This window comes from Rhyacophila brunnea, unplaced genomic scaffold (assembly GCF_057557595.1).
Source record: "Rhyacophila brunnea isolate RB1 unplaced genomic scaffold, BYU_Rbru_1.0 scaffold_11, whole genome shotgun sequence".
NCBI lineage: Eukaryota > Metazoa > Arthropoda > Insecta > Trichoptera > Rhyacophilidae > Rhyacophila > Rhyacophila brunnea.
Window position 1 is genome coordinate 42,791,571 of NW_028232763.1, and position 22,027 is coordinate 42,813,597.

At 31.4% G+C, this 22,027-nt stretch overlaps 1 protein-coding gene across 1 annotated transcript in view; it reads right to left on the reverse strand.

Moving 5' to 3' along the window:
• LOC147078744 (uncharacterized) overlaps positions 1-20,172 on the reverse strand; it is a 120,374-nt gene extending 100,202 nt beyond the window's left edge. Inside the window, exons 1-2 of the mRNA XM_085960505.1 lie at positions 20,148-20,172; positions 18,454-18,659 (exon numbers count right to left, since the gene is read on the reverse strand). Coding sequence (XP_085816631.1) covers positions 18,454-18,659; positions 20,148-20,172 — 231 coding nt within the window. The remainder of the gene's footprint in view (positions 1-18,453; positions 18,660-20,147) is intronic.
• Between the last annotated feature and the right edge of the window lie 1,855 nt (positions 20,173-22,027).

Below are 22,027 nucleotides of genomic sequence, written 5' to 3' on the forward strand. Positions count from 1 at the left end.
ATTCCACTTTTATTATTAATAAATTTTGACTGATCTCGTCCGCCTCAGAGAGATATTTTCAACTAAATAATATTTATAAAACAGGTATTTATCAAAACAAAATCAGAAAGGCGACACAAATAATCTACCAATACATAGGATTATCTGTCCAATAGTAATTTGTCACTAACAATTAAATTAAAATTAATGAGATTGGATATTAATATTTCTTAGTAGGTCATTCACAAAATATTCTAAAATTATTAATATAACACAAAACAAAAAATGAAGCATAAAGCATTTACAATAACATTTCAATACAATATTATAACATAAATATTTATGATTAGTCAATATTTAATAACACAATACAATTTACAATACAAATAAATAATATTATCACTTGATGGACAAACGAATATAAACAAAAATATGAGTCAAAATTTATTAACAAAAATCGCAAGCGGACGAAACCGGTCCAAATTTATTAAACAATAAAAGTGGAATAATCACTAAAAAATTTGCGTTTTATTAATCAATAATACAATTCAGTTCCACCATGAATTGATAGTTAACACAATAAAAGAATAATTAGGTGTCGTCAGAACAAAGTATAAATATAACTATATATTGTTCCAAGTACAATACTTAGTGAAGTGAATTTAAACTACATTATGACAAGATTTAATTGGATGGTATTGTACAACACCTATCAAGATGACAGATAATAGATAATAATGCATGCGTGGCTATATAATGCGCCGAAGGAAACCATAACGACAGTGCGATTCAGTGGGTAAATTAGCCTCTGAGGAGAGATTGTAGATATGCCCACTGTTATCGAGGGTAGAGAGGTAATGCAGAAGATTTCGTCTGATCGACGCAGAATATCAAGCAGTCAAATTGTCATGTACCGTCATTTCAAGTTGTATCTCGCATAACAACGTAAACTATGCATTGATTTGAATCAAGTTTACTTGAAACATGATCATGGTTGTATAAAAATTCTTGGTATCTATATTAAAATGTGTTTGACACTTAAATTGACATTAATGTTTTTTTAAATATGGAATAAAGCTCGTATATTGCGTGCAAAATAAGCAGATTAGCAATGGTTTGTTGTTATTTTTTTTTGTTCAGATTTAATTGAAGTCACGTTGATTCTCTATCTATAGGGTAGTTTGAAAAGTTTGTTGAATTTGATGATACAATTCATAAAGTGAAAATACCGCTGGCAAGATATTATTTTTGGATAAATGAGATTAAACGTGGTCGTACTAGCATATAAGAAGAATAATAATTATTACTCGTCTGATGATCAATTCTGTTCAAAGTGGAGGAAATTATTTAAAATAAAATCCTTGATAATGTATTGGAAGACCGCTCAGTACATTTGTGAAGGATTGCTGAAACTATCAGCACTTTAACGGCCCAAATGCTCAGCGTACGTCAAAATGGAGCTTTTATGATATTTTCAAAGCATGATCCTGGACATTCCTTGAACGTTGTAGATAATCTATTTACATAATTTTGAAGCCTTATTATCGTTTATATTTATTATAATTATTAATTATTAATATAGATAATTATTAAATAATAAAGATATTAAAAATCTTAACACCACTTCACATGGACGTAATGAAATATGACTATATTCTAAAACATTAGAGCGAGAGGTTTAAAAGAATACTATTAAATGTAATACAAACACCTTATGCAGTCATCAAATGTTTAAAATAAATATAAAGGATAATAAGGCTTCAAAATTATGTAAATGAATTATCTACAACGTTTAAGGAATGTCCAGGATCATGCTTTGAAAATAGCATAAAAGCTCCATTTTGACGTACGCTTAGCATGTCACCCCTTAAATGTGGGCAAAAGATATGAAAAATTGTTTTCGCGATGGGTGCCGCGATTTTTAACTATTGCTCGAAAACACGCATGAATAGTCATTTCAGCGCGATGCTTCATTGCAATCAAAAATAGTTTTTGCGTTAATTCGTGATAAAACTGGTCCCACCTAAAAACAAAATTCTGTTCAAAAAAAGTATTTTCATTGGTTTTAGGAAAATTTTTGAAACTAGCCTCATACGTTTTACTTACTTACTGTTTTTGGTTGTGGTAGGTACTCATTTATCTAAATCTAATTTGGAATACCTCGAACATATTATACATATTACATACAATTTATAACGAATTGGAATTGAACCCACAACCGTCGTAATTCGGACTGTACCAATAACCTATCGATATAATCATTAATCACGCACAAATTTCCTAATAATATGAAACTGATGTATTATTTATTTTCAAAGACTTTTATTTTAGATTTAGATTTAGATAATTTAGATAGATAAAAATTTAGATATTATTCAATACTAGAAGATTTTAGAATATTAGATTCTTATTATTGATAAAAGATCGTTTTAAAACTTTGGATAATTCCTGACGCTATCTATAAATCATATTAGAATTAGTTCTATAAAGCATCTATCAATCATTACCTTGATTTAACTACTAACATTATGTATTATTTTTGTAATAATAATATGTTTAAGGTATTCCAAATTATATGTATTCAATAGAGAATATTGCTAATTAACTATTGCTAATAACTAACATACATTGTATGTTCAATAATTAGAATGTTACATTCTTAAATTTTGTGAATTATTCGTTTAATAAAAAAATTATTAGCAAATTCAAGTTCGCTACAACAAAAAATCTTGGAGTAATCCGTAACGTCGGTTAGTAATTAAAGTAATACCTACTTTGATTTAAAATACAAAAGCCGATCGCCAATAGTAACTCAATTTGGAAAGCGCTTCAGAAAGTATTAAGAGCCATTAGTTAAAATTTGTCGCAATTAAGTATGACGCCTATAGCATAGTGGTATATGTGCATGGGCGCGAAACCCGAGAGATGCAGGTTCGATTCCTGCTGGGTGTCTTACTATTTTCAAAATAGATTTTTTCTTTTGGTTATAATATAATATTTTCTCATTAGTGTTTTTTTAAGTATCTCATTGTAGTGGAAAGAATAGCAAGCTGAAGTGAGATATACAACTACATAGCCTTCTTATTGGTGCCCGACGAGAAGCTACCACATTTGGTTAGGAGTTTAAAGGACGATGCATCGGAGTAACCAGAACTAAACACAATACAAAGACGTAGGAATACTAGATGATTCTTCAAACGGTGAATAAAGCGCGAATCAAATAATTGAGGTGCACGTCATGGTGCATATCGCCTACTGTCACGCTGTCGCGGCGACAAATGTAGTCTATGGTTTCGTCATTTTGCAGAATATTTTGAACCATCACCATCTCTGTAAATTCACTGAAGAATGACACTGATTAAGAGTGCTTACTATAATGTATTAGTAATATGAATTATTATTAATTATTCATGCTAATTCAATTAATTTTAACAGTTTCTACGTGTGCGTACATTAAAATATTGCGGCATGACATCCATAGATAATATTTTGAACATAACCCAACCTTTAGAGTTTAGACCATAGATAATAGACAACATTCATATCTAAAATACATAGTGCCAACCGCTAAAAACAAAAAAAAACGAGATTTTGACATGACATTCGAAAAGTGTAGGCATGTGGAATATGATAAAAACGTTCAAAACGTCATAAAGGTGTCGATGCAGTACAGTTTAACGTGAGGTGACCTCATTGTTGTTTTAGTGACTGACAGTGTTCGTTTAAAGGTTCAAAATGTGCTGCGGGATGAGAGCATTAGCCTGACAACAATTTAAACACCAAATTATACACTTTTTCCCCGTAGCGGCAGCTTACTGTGACGTCACGTGATAGTCCGCGACATGCACCTCAATTTGGTTCGCGCTTAAGGCGCCAAAGAAACTGCAGAACATGAAATGTTGGTCTGTCGATGAAATGTATATTATATAAAGTCAATGCTGCGGTCATCATTGAGGCCAACGCATCATTAGGAAGAGTCTAAGTGCATCTATTGTACGAACACAATAGAAGAAGATTCATTGAATAAATGGATAAATTAATTATCAAATAAAATTTTAATTGAAATTGGAATCAAGTCGATTGTATGGTTAACCGGAAACTTGATGCCTTCCGATGCTAGTAACTAGCCTGATGTAATGTTATGTGTTTCTTGTTGTATGTTTGTACTGGAAGATGAAATTTGCATAACTATCAAGTACAATAGGTATGGAAAACAGCCGTTGAATGTATAATATCGTTTGTATTGGAATTGACATTTTCCGATTCGATTTGTATGTGTATCATACGACATCAAATCGTGGGCTTTTTATTGTTTACATATCCCTCGAACCGTTCATAGATTGGCAAAACAAGCCAAATAGGTTATTTGTTTACCGCTAAGCCATTACTGTTTAGAGTTTTGAATGCGGTAAAATGATAACATGAAATTTTCGAGTAGATTTTCAAATATAAATATGCATTATATTGAACTGGTTTATTTTAAAGTTAGAGATTTTCTGAATGAGGTCGAGATTTTCGTAGTAAAGTAGACATAAGGATGGATTCCAGGCACTAACCCTTTGATGATGGGACTTCGGGTCACTCACTCGCACACTTGTTTTGTTTATTGTAGGGTTGAGTCAGTTTTATCACTCGCACAGTGGGTCACATTATACTTTATTAGTAGTATTGTTAAATTACATTTGTTTATAAATTTATGCATGTGTGTGTGTAATTTTTTGTTGTTGGTTTGTTTTATAAGTATAAAAAAATAGCTTGTTAGTATATTTGTTTAGCTAACATATTTTTTTAATGTCTGAAATTCTTACTAATTATAGATTATTTATACCCATTGTTATTTATTATTAATAGGTAAGTAGGTACTTGTATTTATATGTTTGTTATTTCTCAATAGTAAACTCCATTAAATTCCCAATACGTTACCCAGGAATTACGATTTTACGTATATTGATTGTATTATTAGTGAGTGGTTATCTAATGATCTATTATTTCGCACCCTCGCAACTAAACCGCCACAAGTCCAAATTTACGTGTTTTGAGTTAATTACTACGTTTCATTGTTTATCGTTCATAGTATATGTACCGAAAATTTCATATCTCTAAGTCATCAGATTCAAGTCAAAACTTCATTCAATATCTAAACATATTTCTAAAACACAGTACAAAAATGCGAAAGGTAAAAACTTCAAAGCTGATTTTCTCTGTTTGACGTTTTTTGGATTGTGGCAGTTTAGTTGCGATGGTGCGATTTAGGGCTTTGACGATTTATAAGCCTATTGTATGTATTATTAGTAATTGGGTTGGGGGTTTTTTTACAAACACTTCAACTATTTTTCTATTCTGATCCTTGACTTGATAGGTAGGTGATATAGTTAAAACCTTCTTTATTGTATTATTTATTATTTAATTAATAATTAACTGTATTCGTTGACAGTGTGTATTTACCATTGGTGAGTGCGCATGTGCCTGAAGATGCCGAAAGGCGAAACTCAGGTCACAAGAAATGACTCAAATGGAATAGTACAAAACTTAAATCCATTATAATTTAAAGTGAAATTCCATCAAGTACATATCCTCGGTCGATAGTATTAATATAATATTTATTTGTCAAATATATCTGTCTTTTCAGTTATGTCAGTTTCATTCCAAAGAAATGTGTCCAGATAGGAAACCCCTATGCTAGAGTGTCGTTTGTTGCTTCTTTAATATACATCGTTCTTCGACCATATTTTGCTGATTCTTTGGACGACTCTGAATAAAGTACTCCAATTTTCAAGCCTTAACAACTTGGTATCTTATTAAATTTAAACAACGTTGCAAAATTAATTAAAAATCTTTAAACATTATGTTGTTTAAAAGTTTCGTGTTGCTATTGTTATAACATTATTCAACATCATGCAGATCCCTTGTGTGTACATAGCATAGATGTTAAAATTATTGCTTGTATTGTAATATCGAAACACGTGTTATGCAAGATGGTACTTTAATTAAATTTCGTGCTCCAAGTAAAATTGTTTATTTACTCATAGGTAGTAAAATTTTATCATGACAAAAGCTTGTTATGAAAAGTTTAATGAATACTGTTAAACTTTCTATTTGCTCAAAATATAGCACAGGTTCCCAACCTTTTTCGGGTGGCGACACCTTTTTATAAAAGCCATGTGACCCGCGACCCCGATGCAATTGAAAAAAAAAATTTTTAATAACATAATTATTAAAAAAAAAACAATGAAAATAGTTTTTTTAGTATAATTTTATTTTAAATTATGTTTAATAATTAATTTAATGCGATGGTTGAAATTGCATGTTATTAACGAGTCTCAAAATTTGCGGGTTAGTTTTTGTTAACGCCAATCTCATTACATTCTCAACAATTAATTAATTTCTTTCTTTTGTTTTTAAACGAAGAAGAATTGAAAATCCACTCTCGCAGAGATATGTAAACACAAATGGAACTAAAACTCGAAAGGCAAGCATCGTCACATTTGGATATAAATGAAACATACCACACCAGAATTGTGTGAGCAATTTTTCATTAAACAAGTTACGTGCCCAGGAATCATTCCGCAAATCCAAGAATTCATTTTGTAATACTGGCTACATCAAGGGAAGTAGATAATGGATTTCGTGTCAATGTAGTTTCTTCTTCTTTCAGCTCGTGGAAGTAATGCTGAAGTTTGTTTTTAAGGGATTTGAGATATCCAGTAATCTCCTCCTTCTAATTTTAATTTATTTCACCTTCAGATTCATCTACCACACTGCAGAAAACATGGCAATGTTTCCAAGATTTATTTTTCTTCGCCGGTTTTGGCGAAACTCTCAACACATGTTTCAACCAACTGTGACAGAATAGCGTACCTAGATTACACTTATTTTATTTAAAAAAAAAATATTCAAACCTTAAGACACTATTAAAAATAAAAATTGCATTATAGTCAATATTTTTTTTGTTCACTGTATAAGTTGGCGACCCCACATAAAACCCGTGAAATATAGGCAAAGCTTTAAATAATATATCGATAATTTAAATAACAACAATATAATATTTTGTAGAAAGAGAATAATGTCAAAAGTTTATTTAGAACAACCTCAAACAGATACAATATATTAGATTTTCACCTGAGTTGATATAGGTTTGTAGTTTATTCATTACCATTTAAAATAACACAATTTGCAGTGGTTTATAAATGAATCTGACACAATAATTGCCAGCCAATTTTTACTAAGTGGACACTTGTAGGCCAGCTATTATTGGAATAAAATAAATCCTTTAAAAACTATGAAATAAGAACAGAATGATAAATATTTGTGAAAACTTACCTAATCAACATGTTTCTCGAGTTTATCGTGAATATTTTCACACTAAATGATAAATATTGTTTAGAATTTTAGAAAATATAGACCAACAGTTTATTCATAAGTTATGAAATTTACAAGAACGCACGAGTTTATGGTGTAGGTATGACGCAACATAAACGCGGCTCTGGCAGTGATCAGGATAAGAAAACGCGGAACTATTAAAGTTATAGGTACTTCTTTTGGCGCGTTTGGGAAATCAGATCAGAGTCTTTTTTTGGCGTGTGACATGTAACTGATAATTAATTTTTTCACACCAAAAAAAAACGCACTCGATTGGATTCGAACCACCGATTGTTCGGTTATCAGCCAAACGCACTACCTTTACGCCACGGTATGGTACTGCAATCGTGACGATTATACAGTATAATATTATAGTTTAGAAGTGTTACGTTGCCGTTCAGGCAGGTTCTCCACTATCGTTCTACTGCGAATGCCTGATACCCAACTGTCACATGAAAATTCAGAAGCTTCCGAACTTTTTTGAGTCTTGCATGCAATTTGCAACTTACATGACAATACGTGTTTACACGTGCATTTTCTTGTTATGACCACGATAATACGTACTGTCAGCTGTAAATCCATGTACGTGTAAACGGGGTATAAGTCCTATACACAATGCATAAACGTGTAGTTACCTTTTACGTTTTATTCTAATTGACGCCATTAAAGTTACGTACCTATATAGATATTAGATATCTATACAATTTAAAAATAGGTGTAAAGTAACTTCAAATTTAAATAAGGAATAAAAATCAAAACTTAAAGATATTCTCCATTATTGTTTTCTTTATTGTTTACTAAAAACTGTTTTATTCATCGTCAGTTTTTTTTGATTCAGCCACATTTCAAAATATGTCGATATTGCAAAATTGGTATTGAAAACAATTCAGAACACGAATATGACGTCTCAAGCGTGTCAAATAAAAATGCTGTCAAACAGAATGTTAATATACTTTTACTATTGAAGAAATTTTATTACATTGTTAAATTGATTTTGATTTTTTTAGGAGAAAATTTGTTACAATATCAGATAATAAAATATTTTATGTATTTACTAGATATACAAATAAATTAAAACGTTAAAAATACACTACTGTTCGATAACGCAGCCTACTAGCACGGATTACAGCATATTTTAATCGAGAGATTGTTAAGTACGTGTAGAAATCATACCACTTAGCATTAACTGAGTGACACACTTTAATATAATATGTTTTGTTGTCAAAACAAAACAATCTAGCGATAATAATTTTAAGAATTTACGGTACTGTTCGGTTATCAGGAATACAGCGGAAAACACATTTGAAAATAGCCGATAAACTGGATTATTTGTTGGGTTAACCTAACCTAACCTAAACCAACCTTACCTAACCCAAACTAACAAATAATCCAGTATATCGGGTATTTTCAAAATGTGTTTTCCGCTGTATTCCTGATAACCGAACAGTACCGAATTTACTCAATCATAGCTAGATCAGTCTATTATGATTTGTTAATTGCGACAATATCTCTTGTAATAATATATGTACTGAATTTGAAGACATTGGAAGGACAATGCGTGCATCCTCACGCACTCAACAAGTCCGTCACGAGACGCACTACTATTATTGTCACGAGTTCTTCACTCGACGTAGTTAACCGTCACTCCACTCGAAGGAAGTCTCTCAGTTCATTAATATAACCAATCTCTTGATCACATCGGTCTCAACAGTACATCATTATCCGCGATTATAATCTCACGCTGTCATCTTTATTAAATTGTTATTTTTATTGTATTATGTTATCAACAAATAAACTCCTCGAAGCCTATAAGCAACAACGACTTTATCTTCATTCCCCTCATCTATCGCCAAATACGTATAGCAGTTGCAAAGGGTGGAGGTAGGTTGTTAAGATTCGACATAAATAGGGCTCACTCTCAGTCAAACTGCTTTGTTTTCATTTGACTAAGAATACAAATTATTGCAGATTAATGCTTCCTCTTCAAAACCTCAATAAAATTCAGTGGAGAAGGGTGAAGGTAGGCTGTTAAGATCCGATATAAATTGTGCACATTAAATATTGTCAGTCATACGTATTTGTTTACATTGAACTAAGAATACAATTTGTGTTTGTTAGTTATTAATATTAAATTAAACTCTGCGTAACCACGCCATAATAAATATAATAGTCAAAAAATATTCGTCTATCTATAAAATAACTAAAGTTTTGCTATTAATAATTTATTAACTATTATTAACTATTAATTATTTTGCATAATTTTAGATATTTTATAGATAGAAGAATATTTTTATCGGTAATGTTTTGGTTTAGGCAGGGCTTAATGAATTTAAAAAATCTAACCAACACCACCTGTAATATTATGTGTTCTTAAATCAACGAAAACAAATAAATATGACTGAAAAAGTGTGCACTATTTTTGTCTGATTGCCTATAATATATCTAAACTATTATGGTTTCGTTTAGGCAAGGTTTAATTAAATTGTAAAAATTAATCACCACCATCTGCAATTTGCATTCTTAATTCAAAGGAAACAAATAAGTATGGCTGAAAAAGTTTTGTGGACACTATTTATTTCGAATGTTAACAGCCTATTTCCACCCCTCACTACTGATAAAATCATAATTTATTACAAGTGAATGTATGCAATTTTTATATTTTCACGACTTAATTTTCTATGTGCCTATATTATGAGTGATTAAAATCCATCTCGTGATTGAAGTACTGGACATGCTAATAAGGAGGACATGCAACGTTAGTATATATCAGTGGCGAAGGGTGGAGGTAGGCTATTAAGATCCGACATAAATAGTCCACAATAAACTTTATCAGTCATACGTATATGTTTTCATTGAACGAAGTCTACAATGTACAGATGGTTTTGATTACTTTTTTTTATAAATTCAATTAAACACTGCGAAAACCAAGCCATAATAGACAATAGTCGAAAAATAATCGTCTATCTATAAAATATCTAAATTGATGACATTAAATCTTATATAATTTTTGATATTTCATAGATAGAATAATATTTTTTGTCAACTATAGTTTGGTTTAGGTAAGGCCTAATGAATTTTGAAAAACTAACCAATAACATGTTTAACATTATGTATTCTTAATTCAACGAAAACAAACACGTATAAATAAAAAAGTATCCAATATTTTGTCGAATCGCCAATGACTTACCAAAACAATTATGGCTTGGTATAGTCGAGGTTTAATTGATTTTTAACCATCACCATCTTTAAATTAATGTAGCCTTAGTTCAATTAAAATAAATACGAATCACTGACAGATTGTATTGTGGTCTATTTATGTTGGATCTTAATAGCCTACTTCCACCCTTTGCCCCTGGTATAATATATCGTATTTTAATTAACAATTTAGTATTTTACGAGAATACAATAAAACTTCCCGACAAATTCATTTCTACGAATGCTTTGAAGACAAATAAATAAAAGAATGAAAGAAACGTGTCTGTAATAACGCTCGGTGATCTAACATATCAGACCATTGAGCTAAGAAAAAGAATCTAAAAAATAAACTCCTTACGTTGAGACCAACACGTAGAATAGAATACTCGTACATGGCCGTGGGGTTTATCCATACATTTTATACGCTGAAATAAAATATGTGTAGATAGCCTGGCAGGATTTTCATAAGGCATCTCTCACGATTTTTATTACATGAGAAGACATATTGTTGAGGGAGGTTATTGTAAAATTCCACCCGGGTCGAGAAATGCCAAACCATGTTTACTATCGGACCGACAGAGATTTTTTTTTGTTCTGAACTCGAGTATAGTTGGGAACGCAGTTAAATGCTACATACATAATTGTTCCATGCCAATCTATGTATTCTATGCAGAGCATCTATGAGGTAGATTTTGTTTTTTGTTGACAATAAAACGTGTATAATACTGATATATACGTATTGTCATCTCCCGTAAAGTTGAGAGTGAAAGATACATTCCTCTTCTCACTCAATATGCTGGTTGCTGGTCATCGTATGTCATTTTTGGACTTTTTAACGGCGATTTTTTATTTAGTTAATACTATTTGGTTACATTTTATATAATTTTAGTAATTTTTGCGGAAGACGAAATGTATATGTTTACAATGTCGATATCTGAAGCGTCTGAACAACGTTGCAAGGTGTTTTTATTTTCTCGTAATCGACCATTACTATGCATCAGCTCGGAATGGTTCAGGCGTCTTTAGACCCCCAGAGGAGACATCCCCAGATGGGAACCATTCGGGAGTGTAACAGTATATGTACATAATAATATACTAGCCCATGTGCGAGTAAAATGTTAATTTATATAAGTAACTTTGATATTCACCGCATCAAACGTGCCACGAGTTATGCGTGCCGCTGAATATAAAGAAAGATGGAGTCAAACTTTGGAGAAATCTGTTAGATGGCTGAATCATTAAAGAAGCGGTCTTCAATCACGAGGTCTCAATGAAGCTGATTATTTGGGCAACTAAATGGTGTAAAAAAATCGTGCTATGGAAAAGGTAAGTAATATAATTTTCAGAATTATACGAATTTTCAATGTTAGTAGGTCTACAATTCTGTTCCAAGATATCTCTCCATGCATACCTTTTCTGAAACATGGTTCCCATGGTATGATAATCCAGTGTGGTGGCATTTCTGTTAACGCATTCTCAACATTAACAATTTCTTTTATTCTACGAATAATTCACAAGATTTAAGAATGTACCATTCTAATTATTGAACATACAAAATTTTGAGAAACCCTTCTAAGAAAATATATTATAACCAATAGACACCCGGCAGGATCGAACCTGCATCTCTTGGGTATACGCCCCGTGCGCATTGTCCAATACTTACTTTTTTCAAAAAGATTTTTTCTATTAGTTTTAATATTATATTTTCTCAGAAGTGTTTTTCAAAATTATATATGTTCATTAATAATTTAATTCCGTTAGCCTCTCCTGACTAATTGTCGCTGGTATTGAGTAGCATGTAAGTTATATCTCGTTCGTCAGACGCCATTTTATTGAATAAAATCCTCTTTATATATTTTTTGTGAGTGCCTTATATTCTAAGCCATAATACTATATATCAGAATGGGTCATATTTGTATGTATGTTTCTTCGTACCATATTTTCTCTTTTTTCTAAAGTGTTTTGAATTCACATGTTTTTTGAAATAATAGTAGTATTTATTGTCTTATATTCTTCGCCCCTTAGATGGATCATAATATAATGGACATCGTACGGTGCCTTTATGAATCCTTGAATGCTCGTCAGTTATCTGGCATCGTTCCAGTCATTCCAGTACGTCGGAATCCAGTTGGCTCGAATAACAGATAAGCCAAATTAACAATACTTGCTGATTGAAATATTTTTCATCAGTTGGTAACAAGTAATCTGAGGTGCATGAAGCTGTCATTATAAAATAACATTATAATTAAATTAACTACGCCAAAGTTAACACATACGGCCATCAACTCACGTGAATACTCAAAAAAGACGAGACTGAAACTCCAGTATCTAGCTAATGTACTTCAATGGCGGCTCGCTGCTGGCAAGACTGGAATCTCTCAGCTTAAAACCGTCCACGACTAACATGTTAGTCTCCCAGTCTCACAGTTTCCAGTGACTCAAAAAAAAAGTAGTACCAATATCAGTAGATTCGATGAAAAATCATATTTTCTTACCAAAATTGGTAGCACTGAACTGAACTAAACAAGTAATAACAAGTCAATATGTGGCAGATGTTGAGAAATACTCCTGCCTGTATAATTTACAGGCTGCCAGAATATTCCCAAAAAGATATTAGGGAAAAAGCTAAGAATGAAGTAGGAAAGACAATGGGTTTGACAGTTTGAGGTTAAGAGATTATTAGGTTACTGGCCAGCTTATGAGTTGCATCAGCAACCAGTTCGTCAGGTTTTAGTTTCTGCGTAAACGGATGGCCTTATAGTGACTAAAACTCTGACATTTGCATTATTTAAATTCTGAAATGTACTTACTTTAAAAATAGACTTTAGTTCAGAAGATTTTTTTTTACTTGGATAGACGATACCAATTGGCATTACCCAGCCGGGTTATGCCCCTCATGTAAACAAGGCTCTTTCTTTTGAGAGGTAATAATACCATGCGGTCACATCTTTTGTATGGAAAGTTGACCGAAAAGAAAACCCAATTTTATAATGGATCATAATCATATTCATGTTTTTCAGAAAACGTTTCTTTTTTGTTAGACGTGATTTGCTCTTTTTCGAGGACCGTTTACTTTACAATATAAAGTTGACAGGGATCTCGATTATTATTGTCTGATTTTAATGTATTTTTTATGGATAATGTTAAGAATTTGAATTTGTATTCCTCTTATTAATTATATTATTAGCAAATTCTTCAAATACACATCTCAATATTATCATCTAACACTTATTTGTTCATAATAATATTATTTTATAACCTATTAACTATAATAATTTAATACCAACAACAGGGATGTTAATTCATTAGTTTACTAATCTACCACGCATCAGTTTTTACTATTTTTTGCTGTGACCAAGATGGCCGTACGGCTCAAGCGTCGGCCTATAGGATCATGGATCCCAGGTTTGAATCCTGAGTCTGGCAAATACACATATTGTTTTTCAATTAGTGTTTGAGTCAGAGTATGGACGTAATAGGTTGAGCAAGTGGCTGACATCCATTTATCATAAAAAGAAAAATCTGTTAATACAAACCTCCACTCTGTGGAGGGCCATAATACGATCTTGTTAGGATCGGACATGGTCAAATATATCCTGTCAACACTTAATATATTGCATTATTTTATCTATTTTGAATTCGTTACCAATACATCTAGAATATTTTTTTCATCCATCAGTGTAACTTATCTGTTTGCCCCTATCACTAATTGCCAGTGTACATCCTTAGGCAAAGTGCTGCCCTTATGCAGACTAAGAATATCGCCTCTTTCATTTTTAGTTTCAAGTTTTCTGCAAATTCGTTGGATACCTACTTATCTATTTTACAACGTTTTTCTTAGGTCGTATTCTTATTTGTCCGGTGGTTGTTTGTCCGGTACAAATCTTGGAATCGATTTTAACTAACTTCCCGACAAGCTAGACATTTAAAACTTTTAGAATATATCAGAACACGATGTCAATGCATTCTTTTAATACTTTTAGCCATCTATAAGTAGAATTAAATTAATTTTCAGTTAATTCTGTTCTGTATGAAAAGTTATTTCAGAAGAAATCCGTAATCCAATCCACTATTATTGGTTGGTAATGGGGTGGTCCTAGCAACTAAATTGTTAATATATTATATGTGCGTTACTATGGAAATCAAAATGAAATTTCAGTATTCTATATTTGTTTGTTTATGCAAAATAGCGAAAAAAAGATTTGTTGACAATTGCCTTATTTGTCCTAAATTATTAATACACAGAATTGTCAAGTTTATATCATTCAACAGAAAATTTAAAAACGTGGTAAATAAAAAGTTCTTTTTATCTTGTTATTATTATTATTTATTTTCGGCTGCCTTAAGCAAATATACCAAAATATTTAAAATTATGAATAAAAATTAGAGAAATTCCACGAAACCTACTATCAAACATTGGTGGTTTTAGGTAAAAGCCTGTGGCACTGACAGGTTTGTAGGCAATATTGTAAAAAAAACGTCTGTGCGATAAACCAGCATTACAATAATACGTATTACAATGGGTGTTACAATACAATAATAGTTATGTTGTAAGAATATACTTTGATATTTTTTTTAAACCAAGGTGTCGATAGGTACTTTATAATAAAGCAACAGTTAGTATCGTCTGCTTCATGAAAAATTTCGAAATGTACCGCTCTTATGCAACGCATGACTGCCAACCGCTGAAAACAAAGAACACGCGATTTTGACACGAGTAGAAAATAATAATATGTAGGCATGTGGAAAATTAAAAAAAAACGTTATTTGAGTCATGCGGTTGTCGATGCAGTGCAGTAAGCATGAGGTGACCTCATTATTGTTCTGGTGTTTTTCGCAGATTTTGCTTATTGACAATATTCTTATAAAGCTTCAAAATATGCTACCGGATGGGAGCATTGGTCTGATTTGATGAATATTTTTAATACAAAGAAAAACGACATTACACACTTTTTTCCCGTACTCGTAGTTTACTGCGACGTCACGTGATAGTACGCGACGTGCATCATAATATATTTGGCGCTTATTTGGTTCAGCCATCAGCTCGGTTAGTAATGTAGGTGTACTTGAATACTACTTGTCTCAAGATTTTGTTAGGCAAAATAAATACACTTTTAATGCATTAAGATTATGCACATAAATTTTTTTATTATAGTTATATAAAGGTAGTTCCAAGTTTACGCTGATATTTTGTTTACTACAATTTTTGATGGCACGGTGGTGTAAAAATGTGATCTCGTTTGTCATATTTTTTTTGTAAACCAAGGCTCACCATGGGTAGTAAGTACATGAAATAAATCATACCACACGATATTCTAAAGATTTTTTTCTAGTTTTTGTATAATATATCTAGTTTAGTTATTTTTAATTAATTTATGTCCAATAAATAGTGTACAGTCGCACTCGGGTATTACGATCATGGATATATCGATATCTCGGATGTAACGAGGAAACATTCGTTGATATTTTAGTTTATGATTTTCTCCATATATTTATTCCCTTTTATTACGAGCTACTTATTGGTTATACCGAGCTAAAATATGGTTTTAAAACTGTTAATGTGTCAATTGTTTAAAATCATTACGGCCCTAAGCAATAAAATCAAACCGGACAGGTTGCCGCCGGAATCGGATTACGTTTATGACACTAGTTAAATGTCTAAGTACCTACCTAATTGGTGTTCTCGCCGACAATATTGAAAAAGTATAAACGCATATGGTTGAAATTGCATGTAAAAAATCCAAGGTTTGTGAAGTCACTAGGTAACTACCAGCGTTCATTATAATAAACAACCTCTTTTGTAGTTTATGAATGTCATGCTTGTTTCGGGGAAAAATTCTAATTGTGTATTTTTGTTTGAATTGCAACTTTTTGTGTTATGTGACTGCTCATTTAAAAATACCTCTTCTCTGATATAACGAGTAACGCTTTTAACGAGCAAATTCAGTCGGTCCCATCTTCCTCGTAATAACCAAGTTTGACTGTATATATATAACTTGACACCCCAAAGGGTTTGAACTCGTATAACAACTGGTATCGCGCCAATGTGCTTTAACCAATTAAGCTATATGCATCTTACTTAATTATAATAATTTAACTGGTAGTTTCTACTTGCGTTATAATATTTGGTTATCGGTTTTCCATTATTGTAAATCCATTATTGGTTGGTAATAAATTTGATTCAAAAGTAACCTACATATTATATATTTTATATATTGTTTTTTGTAGTATTCTCCGATATAATTATTTTGTATTATTTAAAAATATAGATCAACCAATCTTCAATAGAATCGATCAATCAAAGCCGGACAAAATTAATAATCTCAGAAATCAAATAAATTTTATTATAAAATTGGTACATATTTACATCAGTTTCATACACAAACACGTTCAGTTTTATATAGTTTACGTCATTTCGATAAAAAAAGAACACTCGAGTTTAATTCTTTGCATCCCAATTAGTAATTTGGGGTTCGTATGAAGAAGGCGATAATGGCGGCAGCGGTATAGATAGTTGTAGCGTTTATTGTCTTGATGCAGAGTACAGAGAGTTACAATGGTCGGAGTAAGATAATGGTACAGAGTATCACGGTGAGCTAGGTGCTCAGCCGCGATCCGTGATGATATTGATCGGGTGACGAACTCGGAGTTTGTGCTTAAGAGACGAATGTCGAGAGCAAGAGACTGTGAGGAAGTGACTGAGTCGAGTGACTGGACTCGAGTGGAGTGACGAGTTATGGATCGTTCTCGCTATTTATATACATGACATCAATATATTACAAGAGTCATTATCGCAATTAAATAAATCATAATAGACACTGTTGATCTATGTTATGATTGAGGAAACTGCTGACCATCGCTTCCGGTACTCTGATTTGTTTTGAAAACAAAACATGAATGAAGTTTGTCACACTTGTAATGTTGAGTGGTATAATTACCACAGTGTTATGATACTTCATATTCATGGAAAATAGTAGGTAACATGGTTGAATCATTTTTCACGCATACATTTGGTATTTAAGTAAGTGGTAATGAGAATACTATTTTCATAAATGTCACTTGTAGGTACCAGTGGCGAACGGTGGAGGTAGGCTATAAAGATCCGCCAAAAATATTGCATACTCAACTTTGTCAGTCATACGTATTTGTTGTCATTGAAATGAGACTAGAATTTACTAATGGTGTTATTGAGTTTTTAAAATTCAATTAAACCCTGCGAAAACTAAGCCATAATAGATAATAGTCAAAAAAAATAATCGTCCATCTATAAAATATGAACCAATAAAATGTGAAATGTGTATTTTTAATCCAACGAAAACAAATAAGTATGAATGAAAAAGTGTGCACAATTTTGTCGTATCTCCAAAAGCACACCAAAACCATTATGGTTACAGGTAGGGTTTAATTGATTTTTAAAAACTATCCAATACCATCTCGTCGCTATAGGATTAGTTTCCCGAATATCCGTTTTTGTCGAAATCGACCTTTTAATGCAGAATGTTTTTTTGTATCTAATTGGACTAGAACCACCCCTTTCTTTAAATTACTTTGTAATGGTAATGAATACATCATTCATGTGCTGTAAAAATAAAAATTTAAATATCTCCATGTATTTAAATATAGTATAATGAAATTTGTTTTTCGTCTCCTGAACAATTGGTCTATTCGGGAAACCAATCCTACAGCGACGATCTGTAAATTGCAGTCTTAGTTCAATAAAAACAAATACGAACAAAGCTTAATGTGCACTATTTATGGCGTATTTTAACAGCCTACCTCCACTTTGCCACTGGTAGGTACTCTTTGCTTAGTCCCTCGCTTATTCAAATATCACAAAAACATCCCTTGATCTAAAAATGTATGTATAACAAAGTACAATGATTAATATTTAAAAAGAAAACCTCTTAATTGTCAACTTACATTAAGATGCGCCCCCGTCGTGGTATAAGCTCGTAAGGGAGGCTTACGTCCTCTGACATATTGGACTAGTTTGGCTCCTGCCCGCCTCCACTCCACCTTGTAAAGCAGCTCGGGTTGGACGCTGTGGACGCAGTGCAGCATGACTGAAGAGCCACGTGTCGCATAACGTGGCATCTCCAGAGACACTGTCACCTCGGCTGAACTTCCTGGAATGGAAAATAATATGCATTTGAAAAGCTTTGTTTGTTTTGAAACAAGCACGAGGATAATAAAAGAGATTTAATATAGGGATAATATAAAACCTTTTTTTTTAATTCCAGCAATAATTGATTATAAATATAACGTTTTTAGTATGATTAAATTGGTAATTAAAGACAAATATATAGGTAATCGGTGCATTGGTAACATTAAAAGAATTATTTCGTAAGATAAAATAAAATAGTGACCTGCATATATAATATTCTTATAGTATTATCTATCTAGATGATAATTGTGGGGAATTGTACACGAAAACATGTATTAAAATTTTCAAGATATTTGTTATTTTAATACGCCAATGACACAGACACCTCACAATACGGGATTTCAATTTATTATTTATTTTTTCGTACATGGTGGTTATGTTATTAAGTGCCCCGATGTAGTATGAAATATTAAAGTCCAACTTCATTAATTATAAATTAATTTGTTATTGGGAAGGTATTATTGGATGGATAATTTATGTGCCTATTGTTATATCGTTTCTGTCGCTTTGAATTTTGTTTGATAAATATTGTTTATAAAAAAAATGTATTCAGTTGAAAATGTTCCTCTGAGGCGGACAAAATTGGTCATAATTTATTGATTAAAAGTGGAATAAGTACTACAAAAATGCGTTTTATTAAATAAAACAATAGTTATGTTATTCCATAGAGATTTTAGATGTAGTCTGTATAGAGCAGTGGCGAAGAGTGGAGGTAGGTTGTGGAAATTCAACATAAATAGTACACACTTTGTCAGTCATACTTATTTATTTTCATTGCAATAAGTCACTAGCATAGATTACTGTGTCACTGTTATATTCCTCCATTTTAATTTTTAATTTTTTTAATGTCCATAGTCAAATATTTTGTGTAGTGTTTGTTCTTGTGTTTAGTCGAATTTAATGTGATAGTTGCTACAATTGAATCTTTCATACAAAATAGCCTTAGTAATCTGTAAGCAGAGTCTGGAACATAGATCGATTGAAAACACGCAATTTTTTAGTGAATAGTGAATAAACTGCGTATTATATTCGGTACGTTACCGAAAAAAATATAGATTTTCGGACCCCAGAAGTCCATAGCCTTTTCAATAGCACTCTAGGATCCACTAAAGGATATTCAAAATTTAATCACTTCCATTATCTAGACTTCATCTACAATATCTGAGCTAAGGGAAGAGTACTATGCTGGCTTGATGTTTTGTGTTTGCCTGACAAAAATAATCTTAAAACTGAAGGTTAGAATCCATCATTGTATCCGTATAGCAGTGTATTGAATTGTTTTTAAAATTCTATTTTATTGTTTTATTTGTTTACTTTGAATTATTGTTGTTATTTGTTGTAACTGTGTTTTTTTACTTCTTTGAATTATTGTTGTTTTTTTTTTAAATTTTATTTGTTTTCTATAAAATAGTTTTTCACTTTGTTTTTTTTCTCGACTAAGGTGACTTACCTGTACTTTTTATTCTAAATGTCATGTTGCGATCGTCTTGAATGAATAATTTGTTATGTGCTCAATGTTCTTTTTAAATAAATAAAAAAATAAAATGGCATCTAATGGTGATAAGTTCCGAACATCGCAGAATTAATCGCGGCGCTGTAATCAATAAAGCCAATTTATGGAAAATTACGTGACTTATATAAAGAATTTTACTTTACCTTTCTATATAATTTTATGTTTATTAGTATCATAACTTTCAATTGGTAGAATTAATAAAAATTATATGCTATGACTAGCAGAAGACCTTAAAATAATAAATCAAACCTTGTCGATATTGTAATATACCTTTCAAATGCTAATCAATGAGTGCTTTTTATAATTAACAAATGCCTTTGGGTGTCATTCCGCTTTTCCGGTCGTTGCCACTTCCGGTTAATGACGTTTCCAAATAAAATTACGCGCGCGATACAAAGGCTTTGTAAATCAAAAGCTTCAAAGAAAGTTAAAAAAAGTTAATAACTTACATTATCATCCGCTAGACGGCTCTTATAATCAAGCGGTAATGAGCTCAATGGGTAATTTACTTCAGAAACCGTTTACTTTACCATCAAGTAGCTAATAACACAACGAAAATAACGTAGTTAACTTAATCATTATGCTTGTTAATGGTTCCAAAGACGTTTATATGTCATTCTATTTATGCTACTGAGAGAAAAAAGCTTCCCTAAAAGCTCTTACTCTTTTGAGTTCATGTAAAACATGCCTATAACTTTTTATAGTTTAGTATAGTAAAAATATTTTAACAGGTGTTTGTTAGTAGGCAAATATATACAAATAAATAAAAGGAAAAGTGACGATTGCAGTTGTTTGGGATGGTGTCTGATTACTAAGTTTAATTATATATGGATACATAAATTGTCACCTAAATACTACAACTAGATAACTCTGATTTGGTTATTGTTGGGAAAATGAAATTTAAACTTTACTTGATTAACATAAATCTATGCTATAATTATTATTTAAAATAAAATTGAAGTGCTTTTCTAAATGAGAACAATTAAATAATGTTCAATTGTATGAAAAAATATTGAAGATATATTGTTTTATTTATTTAATGCGTTTATGGTTGTACAGTTATCTAATATTTTCAAACATAAAATTATTACAGTTCCCAGTAACTTCTGACTTACTTAGTTTTATCATTTTGTAGAGAAGGAAAATATGTAGAATCATATTCAATAGCTATATAAAAAAACAGTAAAAATCAAATATCTAGTTGTAGTATTAATTGAGGTGACGATATTATTTGGTTAATAAACATAGAATTATTTTTATGGTTGTTTATTGTTTCATAATATATGTTTTAATATTACGTGATAGTATGGCTTTATTCTTTTAATAGTTTAATGTCTATTGCCGACAAACACACCATGCGAGGAACGAATATGCAATTGAAAGATTATTTTTTAACTATTTTGCAAATTTAGTTAGGCACTTTATTTGCAGGTTGGATGATTTATTTGTCAATACAACGTATATATTAATTACGCATGTGGAATGGGCCATTAGTGTTTTTATTGAGATGATTGAGAATGAAATTTAAACGAAATATTATTATTTTAAATGGAATACAATCAAAATATGAAATAAAAATATACCATTATCAAGAATAAATAGTCTGAGGTTAGCGGCAATTATTTAAACATTATAATCAATGAAATTATTCTCCCAGGAATTTAATGTTATCTTTATTTAGTTCCGATCACATTAGAATGACTCTGTCGTAAAATTTCAAAGACGAGAAATGAAAAAATACGTGTGACAGATAGTATAGATTTATCCATCATCAATTTGCAAGTTGCCAGACAATTATTAGACAAGCCTCTATTAAA